The sequence below is a fragment of the Bufo bufo genome, chromosome 4 (assembly GCF_905171765.1).
Source record: "Bufo bufo chromosome 4, aBufBuf1.1, whole genome shotgun sequence".
Taxonomy (NCBI): domain Eukaryota; kingdom Metazoa; phylum Chordata; class Amphibia; order Anura; family Bufonidae; genus Bufo; species Bufo bufo.
The window spans coordinates 8138717-8155061 of NC_053392.1; the positions used below are offsets into that span (position 1 = coordinate 8138717).

At 43.8% G+C, this 16345-nt stretch overlaps 3 protein-coding genes across 3 annotated transcripts in view; 2 read left to right on the top strand and 1 right to left on the bottom strand.

The window, feature by feature from the left end:
* LOC120998324 (aspartic and glutamic acid-rich protein-like) overlaps positions 1–16345 on the top strand; it is a 2513920-nt gene that overhangs the window by 1564021 nt on the left and 933554 nt on the right. The gene's annotated exons all lie outside the window — the stretch shown is intronic.
* Positions 1–16345, bottom strand: part of LOC120998305 (gastrula zinc finger protein XlCGF26.1-like) — a 4064644-nt gene that overhangs the window by 657058 nt on the left and 3391241 nt on the right. The gene's annotated exons all lie outside the window — the stretch shown is intronic.
* LOC120998349 (gastrula zinc finger protein XlCGF26.1-like) lies at positions 731–4621 on the top strand. The gene is made up of 3 exons (XM_040429015.1): positions 731–759; positions 1405–1488; positions 1898–4621. Exons 2-3 carry the CDS (start codon positions 1416–1418, stop codon positions 3205–3207), a joined length of 1383 nt encoding a protein of 460 aa, XP_040284949.1. The 5' UTR covers positions 731–759; positions 1405–1415; the 3' UTR covers positions 3208–4621.

The window sequence follows — 16345 nt, forward strand, 5'->3', positions numbered from 1 at the left end:
CATTTCATCAGTCCATAAAACCTTAGAAAAATCACTCTTGAGATATTTCTTGGCCCAGTCTTGACGTTTCAGCTTGTGTGTCTTGTTCAGTGGTGGTCGTCTTTCAGCCTTTCTTACCTTGGCCATGTCTCTGAGTATTGCACACCTTGTGCTTTTGGGCACTCCAGTGATGTTGCAGCTCTGAAAATATGGCCAAACTGGTGGCAAGTGGCATCTTGGCAGCTGCACGCTTGACTTTTCTCAGTTCATGGGCAGTTATTTTGCGCCTTGGTTTTTCCACACGCTTCTTGCGACCCTGTTGACTATTTTGAATGAAACGCTTGATTGTTCGATGATCACGCTTCAGAAGCTTTGCAATTTTAAGAGTGCTGCATCCCTCTGCAAGATATCTCACTATTTTTGACTTTTCTGAGCCTGTCAAGTCCTTCTTTTGACCCATTTTGCCAAAGGAAAGTTGCCTAATAATTATGCACACCTGATATAGGGTGTTGATGTCATTAGACCACACCCCTTCTCATTACAGAGATGCACATCACCTAATATGCTTAATTGGTAGAAGGCTTTCGAGCCTATACAGCTTGGAGTAAGACAACATGCATAAAGAGGATGATGTGGTCAAAATACTCATTTGCCTAATAATTCTGCACGCAGTGTAGTTATGGCTGTTATACCTCAGGTAGGTGTCATCAGATGCCGGGTGTTATAGATGACATTACCTCCACATCGCAGATCCCTATTGATACATCATATCTAGGAACGGTAATGTACCTCTAACATTATTAAAGGTCCCATAAAATAGCAATATTATTGTGTATTGTTCCATGAAAGGAACAAAATCATCCATTGTTTTCAAAGGGAAATCCACCTCATCGCTGTTTCCACATGCGGTTTCTTTAGCCATGTATTGAGGGATAAAAGTGACATACTTCCTCTTGTTACAGTTTACTTGCACAAATTTGCTTCATAGATTTGGGCTAAATCCGCAAGCAGATCCACAATATGCAAACTGCAGAAACACCTCATAAATCCTGGTACCGGTTTTGCATTTCCACTGCAGATTCCACAGCACATGCATAGCAAGGGAAGGGAAGGACGTATTCCTCACATTCCTGCTGGATTTATTTCTGACTTTGGCACAAAAAATAAAACTGTATCTAGCATTGTATGTGTCTCTCCAGCCAAAGGCCAGATTCACATGAGCTTATTACGGACATATTATCCGTCTGTATTATGCACATGTGTCCTGAACACAGGTTCAGCTGACATCAACTCACAGCATCATAGATACATGTGCACGTAATATCAATGGATTATGCGTCTGTAATTCTGGCCTTTAAATATTATAAATTTATCCACTTTGTTGTTTGAACAGAAATTCACAAAATCAATTTTTCATTATAACAGAAAATCCCATTATGAAGCTTGAAGGAAGCATCAGGGTATCGCTAGATTATAAAGAAGATAAAGATATCATCCAGCGCTTTTCAGGTGAAAACATTACTATGATTGTATATCTATCACTTCTCACTACAGATCTGTCATATAATCCCCCTAATCATGGGGAAACTGCTTCTGACCAATCAAAGGTTGTTACCACAAGTCCAGATCTGTCATGTAATACACCTAATCGTGAGGAACCTTCTCCTGACTAATCACAGATTGTTACCCCAAATATAGAGCAAAAAGGCGGTTAAAGGTTCCATTGTGGGGACTGTGGAAAACAGGTCAGATGTAGGTCAGAGCTTTCTGTACACAGATGTAGTCACAGGAGAGAAGCCATATTCATGTTCAGAATGTTGAAAATGCTTTACAGACAAATCAAATCTTGTTACACATGAGAAAATTCACACAAAGCAGAAGCAGTATTCATTTTTATAATGTGGGAAATGTTTTGCAGATAAATCGCATCTTGTTACTCATGAGAGTCTTCACACCAGAGAAAAACCTTATTCATGTTCAAAATGTGGGAAACACTTTAGAAGTAAATCAAAGCTTTTACGACATGAGAGAATTCACACAGGAGAGAAACCATTTTCATGTTCAGATTGTGGAATGCGTTTTAGATATAAATCAAATTGTGTTCAGCATAAAAGAACTCACACAGGAGAGAAACAGTATTCATGTTCAGAATGTGGTAAATGTTTTACCACAAAATCAAATCTTGATCAACATATAAGAAGTCACACAGGAGTGAAGCCGTATTCATGTTCAGAATGTGGAAAATGTTTTACCAAGAAATCAGTTCTTGATCAACATAATAGAATTCACACAGGAGAGAAGCCATATTCATGTTCAGAATGTGGGAAATGTTTCACAGAAAAAAGAAATCTTACTACACATCAGAGAATTCACACAGGAGAGAAGCCGTATTCATGTTCAGAATGTGGAAAATGTTTTTCACTCAAACTAAGCCTTCGTCAACATAAGAGAATTCACACAGGGGAGAAGCCATATTCATGTTCAGAATGTGGGAAATGTTTCACAGAAAAAAAAAGTCTTACTAAACATCAGAGAATTCACACAGGAGAGAAACCATTTTCATGTTCAGAATGTGGGAAATGTTTTACCCAGAAATCAAGCCTTGATATACATAAGAAGATTCATACAGGAGAGAGGCCATATTCATGTTCAGAATGTGGGAAATGTTTTAAACATAAATCAAGCCTTGATATACATAAGAAAATGCATATAGGAGAGAAGCCATATTCATGTTCAGAGTTTGGGAAATGTTTTAAACATAAATCAGAGCTAATAGAACATGAGAGAAGTAACACAGGAGTGAATTCATGTTCAGAATGTGGGAAATGTTTTACCCAGAAATCAGGTCTTGATCAGCATAAAAGAATTCACACAGGAGAGAAACCCTATTCATGTTCAAAATGTGGGAAATGTTTTACATACAGCTCAAGTCTTATTCTACATGAGAGAATGCACACAGGAGAGAAGCCATATTCATGTTCAGAATGTGGAAAATGCTTTACCAGGAAATCAGGTGTTGATCAACATAAGAGACTTCACACAGGAGAGAAGCCATGTTCATGTTCAGAATGTGGGAAATGTTTTACCAAGAAATCAACTCTTAATCGGCATCTGAAAAGTCACACAGGAGAGAAGCCTTATTCATGTTCACAATGTGGGAAAAGTTTTGCCAACAAATCAAGTCTTGTTCTACATCAGAAAAGTCACACAAGAGAGAAGACTCTTTGATGTTAATAATGTTTTACAAGGAAATTAAATATTGAAACACATCAGAAAATTCACATATTCTTGTATGGAATGTGGGAAATATTTTAAGAGGGAAAAAGTGATGAAATAGAAGAAAACAGTAATAATAAATTGAATTTGCAGTAATGCACTGAGCATGGCGGATTACTGATCAGCATCGTTATCTTGCAGTGCTGGGGTCCTAGGTTTAAATCTGACCAAAGATATCTGGATGGAGTTTGTATGTCCTTCCTGTGTTTGCATTGGGTTTCCTCTGGGTTTTTTGCTTTCGTTTCCCACCTCAAACATACTGAGCGGTTAAAGGCTTTGTCTGCTCTTTATTTTTAGCAATGTGCTGGAAACGGTCACTTACTGATATAATGGCCCTGATATTGCACCAAAAATCTGTTTTTAAACAGTGGCACAGAATTGGGACATCTAGGGTTACTACACTTTTTTCCAACATGCTCGATGAGGACAGGGTTTAAAGGAAAGTAGGTGGAGCTTTACAGAAATGAGTTGGGCCTAAAATGTCCCATTTGCACCATAATAACAAATCATGCGTAAAAAAATCTCTCATAGTAAGCCAACCAGTAGTTGGTATAGAGTCGGTGAAAAGTGTCTGTCCATACACCAGATTTATCATCCAGCATGAGTCCCTCTGATAAATCTGGAGAAAGTCTAGATGGCCTGTCTAAGCTTACACCATCTTTATGATTAGTAAATTTGGGGCAATGTCCTTAGAAGATCTGCTCTGAAGCTCTTAATAGAATACTGCTGCCACTTGTGTACTCCATCTGGCCTCACTGCATGTACAGCTCTCCCGTCCTGAACATGGTTGCTAATTGGGGAGCTTGTCTATCATCAGCGGCTTTCATTGAATAACACTGTGGCTGGATTGGGAAACTAGCATGTGAGCAGTCCATGGTCATGTTAGGACCAGAAAAATGCCATTTCCTTCAGTGGCGTTGATACCTGGTGCTGCCTCTATGTCAAAAAACAACCTCCAGCGGGCATTTATTATAAGCCTCATTCACAGTATCTCATATTAGGATTTGCAAGCCAAAAAATTAAGACTTGGTCCAGAACACAGAGACATGTAAATCTGCTCATTGTACAGTTCTCAGGTTTTGTTCTCCTCCCAGTTTTATCTTACAAATACTGATAGAAGATACTGAGCAGAATACACAAATGTGAATTAGGCCTTACTGTCTGCTGGTCTTTTGTAGGAGGATTTGTTTTCCTACTCTTCCATGGAGAGCATGCACAGCCAGGTCCAGATGTCCCCCAGCATCTTTATGAGATTTAGAACCAGGATTTTTCTTGGCCATTCCAGGTCTCATCCACTGTTTTTCTGACAACTTCTTGATGGGTTTCTTGCTATTTGTGAGGTCATTGCCTATTTGTCAGGTCTACATTGAGCTTCAGTCTTTCTGACAGATGGTCTCACATTGTCCTCCAGCAGCCTCTGGTACAATGAAGAATTCATAGTAGAGTCTATGATGATAATCTGCCCAGATCCTGATGTTATAAAGCAGTCCCAAACCAGAACATTTCCAGACTATAGTGTGCCATCCTGTTGTTGTGTATTACTGACAATTTCCACTTTTTACAAATGATTCTTTTATCCAGGTTTCCACTAGTGAAGTGTATGAGCTTTTCCCCCTAGAGTGCAGCATCTCATCGTAACAGGATTCATAATTCATAAGCTCTCCATGCTTGAGCTCCTCTTAGGGTTGTAGTGGGAGATGACTGGTAGTGACGTATCAGGGGACTGCTACTCCCTTTCTTAAGCATATGCAGTACATCCCTACACCAATATAACGACATGATACATAGAGGCCTAATTAATAAAATCCTCACCTCCACTGATGTAAAGTACAATACATAGAAAGCCATAAGGCTTACACAAAGGGCAACCATGTGAATTCACAGACATCATCTCTACCAATATCAACAGTTTGAAAACTGGGAAACAGGAGACTGTTAGGTTTTTTACTCTATATTTGAAGTGTAAAAAGTTGAAAATAGTGCACACTATACTTGTGCCATCATTTGTAACCCTTTGTGCTTATCGCCACTTTTCTGGGTGGTTTCTATATTTTCCCAGAAATTTTATATAATTGTGTCCTAAATTTGTCCATTGTGTCTTACCCATATTATTTTATGTTATCCTGCTCCAGATCATTGTTATATTACTGGAATTAACTTTGTAATCATATGACTAAAGGAGGTGATAGAATTATGTGATTCCATTATCTTCGTATGATTTGTACATTCTGTGTGATGCTATCGATTCTTTCAATAAACCATGTACTTCAAGCAAGAGTTTTGGTTTCCTTGTGATATTCCTCAAAGGTCAACTTAGGCTTGTTTCACACTTGCGTGAAACAGATCGGGCAGGCTGTTATTGCCAGTAACAGCCTGTTGGATCCATCCTTGCTGCGTTTTGCTGGCATTCCGTTCCGCCCTTTCACTATAATTGGGGCCGGCGGAGGTCCAGCCACAACCTGGCAAATATGCTGAAAGCGGCCATATGAAAACTGCTGTGTGCGTGGGTATATAGCATGTGTGATAAGCTGTCTTCACACATATCCCTCGGTTGGTATATAAGGTATGTGATAGGCTGCCTGTACACATATCCCTCAGTGGCACAGTGAGGCGTTGTGTCTGGCAAGGCAGGTATTTTCCTCCCAGCATGTGCGGCTGGGCTGGTTTCCAGCCAGGTGAGGTCAAATACCGGACTGGAGTTGAAGTGCCGGTCCGTGTTTTGGCAGCACCTGGCTGTCCTTAAATAGGCAGCTGGGCTCAGTAGATATATCTCTGTTTTTGGGATCTGAGGCTTTGTGCCGTACTGGAGGGCTGAGAGCCGCATGCTGGGGAAACAGGCCTCCTAAACCCTGCTGTGGACTACTGGAGGCAGAACTGCCAGCAAGGTGACTTGTGTTATAGGAACTTTCCATTGTGTGTGAATTAACACCAAGACTGCAAAGTTACGTGCTGTTTTGTGCAATTGCCTTGTGTGAATAAACACTGACATTTTGAGTTAAGAACTTGTATTTTGCCTCTGTACTGTGCCCACTTACCCTATCTACCAGAGCGAAACCCTACAATTGGTGGAGGATGCGGGCAAGAGCAATGTGGCTGGCGTGAACGCCGATATTTTTGGTTTCTGCATTTTTCAGGCACGGTTGTATGTCGTACATTAAACCAGCTGTATTACAACCAGTTCCCCACAACAAAATGGCGGCTGTTGTGAAGGCCCTCATGGAGGCTAATCTGCAGCAGCGAGAGACAAACCTGCAGCAACGTGAGGCTAATAAGCAGCAGCAAGAGACCAACCAGTTGCTGCTACAACACGTGATGGCTTTGCAGACAGCAGGAGCAACCCTAAGCATCCACGATGCCCGGAAATCAGTCCGTGCCGCGATTCCTAAGATGACCCCCGCAGGCGACATTGGCAATGTACGAGAAAGTGGCCATCAGGGAAAAGATACCCCACGATCAGTGGGATGAGGTCATCGCTCTATTCCTGGCATCCGATTCCCAGCAAGTGTATTTCGACTTGCCGGACGATCAAGTGGCTGACTACCAAAAAGTAAATGGTGAGATTTTGGCAAGACTGGGGGTGAATGTGTTGGTCCGGGCCCAGCGGGTACATCAATGGGGGTTTAAGCCGGCTGAGCCTGCGAGGACCCAGTATTATGACTTACTCCACCTCTTGAAAAAGTGGCTACAGCCTGATGTGCTGAGTCCCACGGCTATGCTGGATAGACTATTGGCTGATATGTTCTGGAGGGCTCTGCCACCACCTTTCCAGCACTGGATCGGCTAGGTGTCTCCTGGCAAAGCCCTAGAAATGGTGGACCTAGTGGAGCGCTACAAGGCTACTAAGACTGTTACAGGGGGTTCTTTTGGGAGGGGGAGAGTCAAACCCAATAAATCTCCATCCCAGACCCGGCGACTTGTACCAACCAAACCCACCCGGAGTGTACCCTCTACGGTCCTGACTCTGATAGTCTGACTGTTCCCATCAGGTGGAACCCATGGACACTAACTATGGCTACTGTTAGTCGCTATATGCCAGGAGGCTGTGTGCAACAAGTACCCCAGAGTCTCTAAACCACCTGTGCCAGGTGGAGGTAGGAGACACTCCAGCGGAGGCTCTGCTGGACTCAGGGAGTCTGGTGTCCCTAGTAAGGGCTCCTCTGGTACGGTCAGCGGAGTATACTGGCCAGAAAGTAGGGGTCATGTGCATCCATGGAGACTTAAAAGACTATCCCACCGCCCTGGTGTCTCTAACCACAGGGGCTAGCAGATGGACTCATGAAGTGTCAGTTGCCCCTAATTTACACTACAAACTTATAATAGGGAGAGACTTCCCGGGCTTCCCAGCACTGTTGCCTGCTATGAGAGTGACTGATACCCATGAGACAGGGGTAACCCTAGCAGAGTGGCCCGGCTCAGGGGGGAGACCAGAACCCTGGGAACCTGAGACCAAAGGGCCAGCGGTAGGGGTGACAGCCACTTCGGTTGAAGAGGGGGAGACAACCCCCGCTAAGTGTGATGGTGGGAGACATGGAGGACTTGCCGTCTGGTTCTGAATTGGCAGAACTCAATTTCTCCGGGGATAATTTTGGTACCGCCCATCATCGGGACCCAACCATATCCCGCGCCTGGGAAAATGTATTAATAGTAGATGGTGAACTACAACAACCTGGGACAGAGTCAGTGTTTCCGCGTTTTGTGGTTCATCAGGATATGTTGTATTGGGTAAACCAACTACGGGGTGAGCCTTTTGAACAGTTGGTGGTCCCCAAGGCTTATTGCAAGCTTGTGTTAAATTTAGCCCACCAACACGTTCTTGGGGGTCACCTGGGGCTGCAGAAAACTCAGTATTGTATGCTACAGCTGTTTTACTGGCACAGCATATTTAAAGAAATGGAAGAGTTTTGTAAGTCTTGCCCGACCTGCCAGATAACTAGCCCCCAGACACAATTCGTAGTCCCTTAGTACCTCTCCCGATTATCGAAGTACCGTTTGACCGAATAGCTATGGACCCGGGTCGGGTCCGGATCTTTAACCCGGGTGATTGGGTTTTGGTTCTGGTGCCGACCGTGGACAGTAAGTTCCTGGCTAGGTGCCAGGGGCCCTACGAGGTGCTCGAGAAAATTGGAGATGTAAACTACAAGATACACCAGCCAGGGCGGCGAAAGCCAGAGCAGGTTTACCATGTGAATTTACTCAAACCAAGGAAAGATAAGGAAACCTGTACAGAAGACAGCCCGCGGCCGGGTTTTCTAGGAGAAAAGGTACTGGCCCCGCTGTCTTATGCAAGAGAGGTGGCTGCCACCGTAAAAATTGCTGACAGCCTCTCCTCTAAACAGATTTAGCAGGCCAGGGAGTTTGTTAGTCGGAACAACGATGTGTTCTTGGACCTCCCTGGACGCACTTCCATAATCCAGCATGACATTGTCACTGAACCTCAGGCAAATGTCCCATTAAAACCATACCGGGTACCCGAGGCTCGGCGACAAGCCATATCGGAGGAAGAGCAGCTAATGTTGCAACTAGACGTCATTGAGGAGTCAAAAAGTGAGTAAGCCAGTCCTATAGTATTGATACCCAAGCCGGACGGGACGTTTTGTAACGACTTTCGAAAACTTAACAAGGTTTCCAAATTCGATGCATATCCCATGCCCCGGGTGGATGAGCTCATCGAGAGGTTAGGACAAGCCCGGTATTTTACTGTTTTGGACCTCATTAAAGGGTACTGGCAGGTGCCCTTAACGGAGGCTGCCAAAGAGAAAACTGCCTTCATCACGCCTGAGGGGCTGTATCAATATAAGGTCTTACCCTTTGGTCTTCATGGCGCCCCCGCCACATTTCAGCGACTAATGGACATTGTGCTTCGTCCACATCGTCGGTACGCTTCGGCTTACCTGAACGATATTGTCATCCAAAGTATCAACTGGGAAAGTCACCTACCTAAAGTGCAGGCTGTAGTGGACTTTCAGAAAGCTGGCCTAACCGCTAACCCAAAAAAATGCGCGATAGGGTTAGAAGAAACTAAGTACCTGGGGTATGTCATGGGGTTTGATAACTCCGCGTCCAAAGTGAAAAAAAAGTAGAGGCGATACGGAATTGGCCCCGACCTGTCACCACTAGGCAAATAAAGTCATTCCTGGGAATGGTGGGCTATTACATGAGGTTTGTTCCCCACTTTGCTACTCTAGCCGTCCCCTTGACAGGACTTTTGAAGATCACCTATCAAGCAAAATGTGTATGCCCAAATCATTCAGTAATCCAAACGATCATATGGTTAAAAATATATTTTTTTATTAACATCAAATTGAAAATCTAAAAACATTTAGAATCCACACAGTACATGAAGAAGGGACAACTGCAATGGAACTAGCATAATTTCATCATATGTGTACAATCAGCAGAGGAAATCTTACACTCTATTCCTAATATAACATCACATGTTCATGATTCAGAGCATTTAAGGCAAGAAAGTGCAACGTGCGTATCATCACAACGGTTATGTATATCTATCAATCAATGAGGTGCTGCTTAAATAAGTTAAAGGAGAGCCCATCCTCCACATATTGTGAGTATATGCTGCATAAGGTACATCTATCTCACTATCTCACACTATATAGTATGCCCAAGAAAATTAGCTCAAGTCTCCCAGCCCAATGTCCCTCACCTACCCAACGCGTTTCGCCGAATGGCTTCGTCAGGGGAAGTGAGGGAGAGTGGGATGGTTGCTTATTTATATATGTGAGCAATTACTTATAAAACACAAATCACCCGTGTGGTATAATAAAAAAGATCTCTCGCATTCCCGGGTTTCTATGGACCATCTTCCGGTCCCTTCCCACCCCCTATCACATGATATCCACTCAATATGTTCATTGGAGTATCAGACATTACACCCATTCTCGCGGGACTGTATACAGGGCGGTTGCCAATACAAAAGATGGCCACCGCCTCCATCAGCGCATGCTCCATCAAGCAGCCGTCATGTGTTCAAGTCATGTGACCGCAATGTTCGTTCCAAATATAGGCCGTTTTTCAAAGTTTTACGCCAACAAACTGCAGAAATGGAAGATTCTAATAACAGAAGGGGGCGAAGTGATCAAATATAGTTTTTAATTATGTATTCGAGTCTGCGGGGACGTGGCCTAACCTGCATGGCGTGAGGAAGCAAAGTCTCAGTGCTCCTCCAGAATCCTGATAAAACCCTTAAAACACCCGGCAAAAGGGGTTATTCAAGATCCCACAGACAACATCAAGACCCTCAAGATTTGGGGACATACCACACTGACCGGATCGCTGCGGTTTAAGTGCCATCTTGAGAGCATTGACGGCCCAGGGGTAAGAGCGGGAAGGTGCCGGGTGAAGAGTCTGTGGAGCGGCGCTGTGTCAGGCCCTGGCGAAGCGGAGGAAACACTCTGCAAGGACGGAACCACATCAGGAGTTGTCAGCTTGAGGTGCGCTGCTGCTGGTATTGGGAAGACGCACGCGACCAGCGGCGGGAGCGGAGACGGACCCGTGTGGTGAGCGCCATCTTGGTGTGACGGAGCTCTCCTATCAGATCGGACGGTCAGAGCGGAGCAGTGGGGCAGTGTGGGTGAGTGCCTCTCCCATTATAGCACAGTGCAAGGCCTTATGTGACTCTCCTAATAGAGGATCGTTTGCATGGACACTGTAGTGGCTGCTGGAGGATCCCCTGGGCACATACAGTGCTTCCATAGGGTGGGACTGATATACTTCCCCCCCTGCATAGTGGGGGAAAAACAATAGCAGTCTGACTGACTAATCCTCAAGTCTCGCTGGACTCAGTAAAGTAATTACCTGATAGTCTGCAGGAGTGCCTTACTTAAGCTGACCAGTCAAGTATCTGTGGACTGTTTCTATGGGCCGCAAAACCTCTTCTGTGGCTCCATCATCTGTTAAACAATACATGGATGCCATGAGTCAGACCGAGGAAGAAAGTGAGGGGTCTCATGTGCCTGTGGCGTCTGCTGAAGCATCTCAAATTATGAAAGCTATAGCGGCTTGTCAAGCTGCTTCTACATCAAAAATAGATCATCTCCAGTCAGATCTTAGCTGTTTACGGCACGATTTTGACAAAATACGTGAGAGAACATCTGCAGTGGAGCAAAGAGTAAGTGACGTGGAAGATGCGTCCAGAATGGTTGGAAATGACACCAGGCAGTTATTACAGCAGGTTCGTAGCAGACGTAACAATATCCGTATTCTGGGCCTACCGGAGAGAGTGGAGGTGTCTACCCCAGAAACATTTGCGGAACAAATGTTCCGCAAATGGAAAAAGAACTGTACAAGAAAGATGGTTTGCATCTTTCTCTCAAAGGAACGAATGTCCTCGGTGAACAGTTCCAGGTATTTGCTAAGAAGCATTTAAACTAGGAAAGGGGGGCAAAAGAGTGATAATCCAGCAGTCCAACTGCCCCCCGGAACAATGCCAGAAGAGGCCAGTAGCACAAAGGTTAAGGAATGACAAGCTCAGAGTCTTGTCTACAAATGCTCGCAGTCTAGGGAATAAGATCAATGAACTTGAGGCTATAATGGCATCTGAGAATATAGATGTAGTGGCTGTTACTGAGACGTGGTTCAAGGGGAGTAATGACTGGGATATATCAATACCAGGGTTCTCTCTATACAGGAAAGACAGAGAAGGCAAGAAGGGGGGAGGGGTGGCCCTGTATGTGAAAGATAACATAAAATCTAATTTGATACAAGTTAGCGAGAACAATTTAAAGTCAGTTTGGGTTACCGTGCAGCTTGATAATCATAAGGTAACTCGTGTAGGTGTGATATATAGACCACCTAGCCAAGTCAAAGAATTAGATGATCTACTAGTTGAGGAAATAGCTAAAATGACATTGAAGGGGGAAGTTATCATTATGGGAGACTTCAATCTTCCAGATGTAAACTGGAAAACCAAAATAGCTAGTTCTGCCAGGAGTACAGATATTCTAAATTCCCTACTGGGATTATCTCTACAGCAAGTAGAGGAGGAGCCAACCCGGAAGGAGGCCATTTTAGATTTAGTATTCACAAATGAGAATTTGGTATCTGATATTACTGTAGGGGAAAACTTGGGATCTAGTGATCACCAGTCAGTGTGGTTTACTATAAGTACAGTGACTGAGTCACACCACACAAAAACAAAAGTTTTAGATTTTAGAAAAACAGACTTTTCTAAAATTAGATTAGTGGTATACAAGTCCCTATCAGACTGGAACAGTTTCATTGGAGTCCAGGAGAAATGGGACTACTTAAAAGTGGCACTATTGAAGGCAACAGAAAATTGCATTAGGCTTGTCAGTAAAAGCAAAAAAAGGAAGAGACCACTGTGGTACTCAGCAGAAGTGGCCAAAATCATTAAAAACAAAAAGATAGCATTTAGGAATTATAAAAAAAAACAAAACGAGGATGACAGACAAATTTATAAGATTAGGCAGAGAGAGGCCAAACAAGTTATAAGAGCTTCCAAAGCACAGGCAGAAGAGAAATTAGCTCAGTCAGGGAAAAAAGGCGAGAAGGCATTCTTCAGATACATAAATGAAAAAAGGAAACTAAAACAAGGAATTACCAAATTAAAAACAAAAGAAGGAAGGTATATGGAAGATAAAGAACTAGCTGACTGCCTCAATGAATATTTCTGTTCAGTTTTTACAAAGAAAAATGAAGGAGAAGGACCTCAGTTAGGAAAGAAGACTAATGAATCTTTTGATGCATGTGTCTTTACAGAGGAAGAGGTTCTAAGTCAGCTGTCTAAAATTAATACAAATAAGTCACAGGGGCCTGATGGGATACACCCAAAGCTATTAAAAGAGCTCAGCGTTGAACTAGCAAAACCATTAACAGATTTATTTAACCAATCGCTGGCAACAGGAGTCGTCCCAGAAGATTGGAAATTAGCAAATGTTGTGCCCATTCACAAGAAAGGTAGTAGGGAGGAATCAGGCAACTATAGGCCAGTAAGCCTGACATCAATAGTGGGGAAATTAATGGAAACCATACTTAAGGAGAGGATTGTGGAACATCTAAAATCCCATGGATTGAAAGATGAAAAACAGCATGGGTTTACTTCAGGGAGATCATGTCAAACTAATCTTATTGATTTTTTTGATTGGGTGACTAAAATAATAGATGGAGGAGGTGCAGTAGACATCGCTTATCTAGACTTTAGTAAGGCTTTTGATACTGTCCCACATAGAAAGCTTATCAATAAAGTGCAGTCTTTGGGCTTGGACTCCCATATTGTTGAATGGATTAGACAGTGGCTGAGGGACAGGCAACAGAGGGTTGTAGTCAATGGAGTATATTCAGACCAAGGTCTTGTTACCAGTGGGGTACCTCAGGGATCTGTTCTGGGACCCATATTGTTTAATATCTTTATCAGCGAAATTGCAGAAGGCCTCGATGGTAAGGTGTGTCTTTTTGCTGATGACACAAAGATTTGTAACAGGGTTGATGTTCCTGGAGGGATACACCAAATGGAAAAGGACTTAGGAAAACTAGAGGAATGGTCAAAAATATGGCAACTAAAATGTAATGTTGATAAGTGCAAGATAATGCACCTGGGACGTAAAAACCCAAGAGCAGAATATAAAATCAGGGATACAGTCCTAACCTCAGTATCTGAGGAAAGGGATTTAGGGGTCATTATCTCAGAAGACTTAAAGGTAGGCAGACAATGTCATAGAGCAGCAGGAAATGCTAGCAGAATGCTTGGGTGTATAGGGAGAGGAATTACCAGTAGAAAGAGGGAGGTGCTCATGCCGCTCTACAGAGCACTAGTGAGACCTCATTTGGAGTATTGTGCTCAGTACTGGAGACCATATCTCCAGAAGGATATTGATACTTTGGAGAGAGTTCAGAGAAGAGCTACTAAACTGGTACATGGATTGCAGGATAAAACTTACCAGGAAAGATTAAAGGACCTTAACATGTATAGCTTGGAAGAAAGACGAGACAGAGGGGATATGATAGAAACTTTTAAATACATAAAGGGAATCAACAAGGTAAAAGAGGAGAGAATATTTAAAAGAAGAAAAACTGCTACAAGAGGACATAGTTTTAAATTAGAGGGGCAAAGGTTTAAAAGTAATATCAGGAAGTATTACTTTACTGAGAGAGTAGTGGATGCATGGAATAGCCTTCCTGCAGAAGTGGCAGCTGCAAATACAGTGGAGGAGTTTAAGCATGCATGGGATAGGCATAAGGCCATCCTTCATATAAGATAGGGCCAGGGGCTATCCATAGTACTCAGTATATTGGGCAGACTGGATGGGCCAAATGGTTCTTATCTGCCGACACATTCTATGTTTCTATGTAACTCATAAAAGAGGTATTGCATCCTACCACTCTCTCCAATTGCTTTGTTGTAGAGAGGGCACATCGGGTCCCGACTAGGCCTCTACCACGGGGATCTCCTGCAAGGCCCTTCATTATGAGAATCCTGAACTACAGGGATAGAGACGCTATTTTGTTGGCCACCAGACAGAAGGGTAATATAAACTATGAAAATGTCCGCTTGTCATTCTACCCGGACTTTACTGCAGAGGTTCAAAAGAAAATGAAGCAGTTTACCGAGGTCCGAGCACGGCTGAGAGATAAAAATGTGAAATACGCAATGATCTACCCTTCCCGGTTGCGGGTGCAAGATGGAGAAACTGTCCGTTTTTTTTATTACTCCTGAAGAAGCGACAGGTTGGATTGACAGGAATTTAAATCCTAGGCCTCATCGCTGACGGACTGAACCCTGGCGGTGACAATTTGAAAAGTTTATAATTGATTAAATGTCAGATTTGCATTACTGGCAGAAATGTTCAGGGGAGGTGGGAGTGTTAGATTCCACCGCACTACTGTTATTCCTGTTATAATTCCTAATCTTGGGTGTTGTCTATTGATAGGATTTTAACCCTATCTACGTATGCTGGGTGGCAATACCCTGAACAGGCACGCACTGTAATAAGAGGAAGTGTTTACTTGCTTTTCATCACTAAAATACCTATAGGGTACCTATAGGGTATACATGTTCTAAAGAGTTAGGGTAGGGCGATCATACCCGAAAGTTTGCTAGTTAAGGGATACAGGCTCAACCATGTTAGGGAGGATTGGGCAGGGTGGGCTGGTGAGGGTGTCTGTTTTGAAATCATCTTTGAGAGGGTGTGTATCAGGGCCGTCTTTACCAAGGGGCAAAAGGGGCAGCTGCCCCGGGCCCAGTTGCTCCTTGGGGGCCCAAGGCAGCTGCCTCTTGAGCCCTGCTAGCTACTGCCCCGGGTGTCAGGCTGTCAGCTCTACCAGGATTCCAGGCATCATGATCGTACCGTGTTAAAGTTGAGATTTAGGACCTTAATGACATCATCACCATATGACTAGTAACCTAGCAATTACTGGTCACATGGCTATGAGGTCATCACAGGTCCTGTGGAGTGTTGCAGAAGTTAACTGTGGAGCTTTTTTGTGTGAAGATTACATCAGAAAAAGGTGACAGGGGCTGTTATGTTAATATACTGTAAACTACTGTATAGTGGGGTGCTGTATACTGTGGGGGGCTGTATACTGTGGGGGGCTGTATACTGTGGGGGGCTGTATACGGTGTGGGGGCCTGTATACTGTGTGGTGGGCTGTATACTGTGTGGGACTGTATACTGTGTGGGACTGTATACTGTGTGGGACTGTATACTGTGTGGGACTGTATACTGTGTGGTGGGCTCTATACTGTGGGGGGCTCTATACTGTGGGGGGCTGTATACTGTGTGGGACTGTATACTGTGTGGGACTGTATACTGTGTGGTGGGCTGTATACTGTGTGGTGGGCTGTATACTGTGTGGTGGGCTGTATACTGTGTGGTGGGCTGTATACTGTGTGGGACTGTATACTGTGTGGTGGGCTGTATACTGTGTGGTGGGCTGTATACTGTGTGGTGGGCTGTATACTGTGTGGGGAGCCTGTATACTGTGTGGGGAGCCTGTATACTGTGTGGGGAGCCTGTATACTGTGTGGGGAGCCTGTATACTGTGTGGGGAGCCTGTATACTGTGTGGGGAGCCTGTATACTGTGTGGGGGGCTGTATACTGTGTGGGGGCCTGTATA

Coding starts and splice junctions, on each gene's coding strand:
- LOC120998349 (XM_040429015.1), top strand. CDS start 1,416: ATGAAGCTTGAAGGAAGCATCAGGGTATCGCTAGATTATAAAGAAGAT. Junction 1,489..1,897: donor TATCATCCAGCGCTTTTCAG/GTGAAAACATTA, acceptor AATGTTTTGCAG/ATAAATCGCATCTTGTTACT.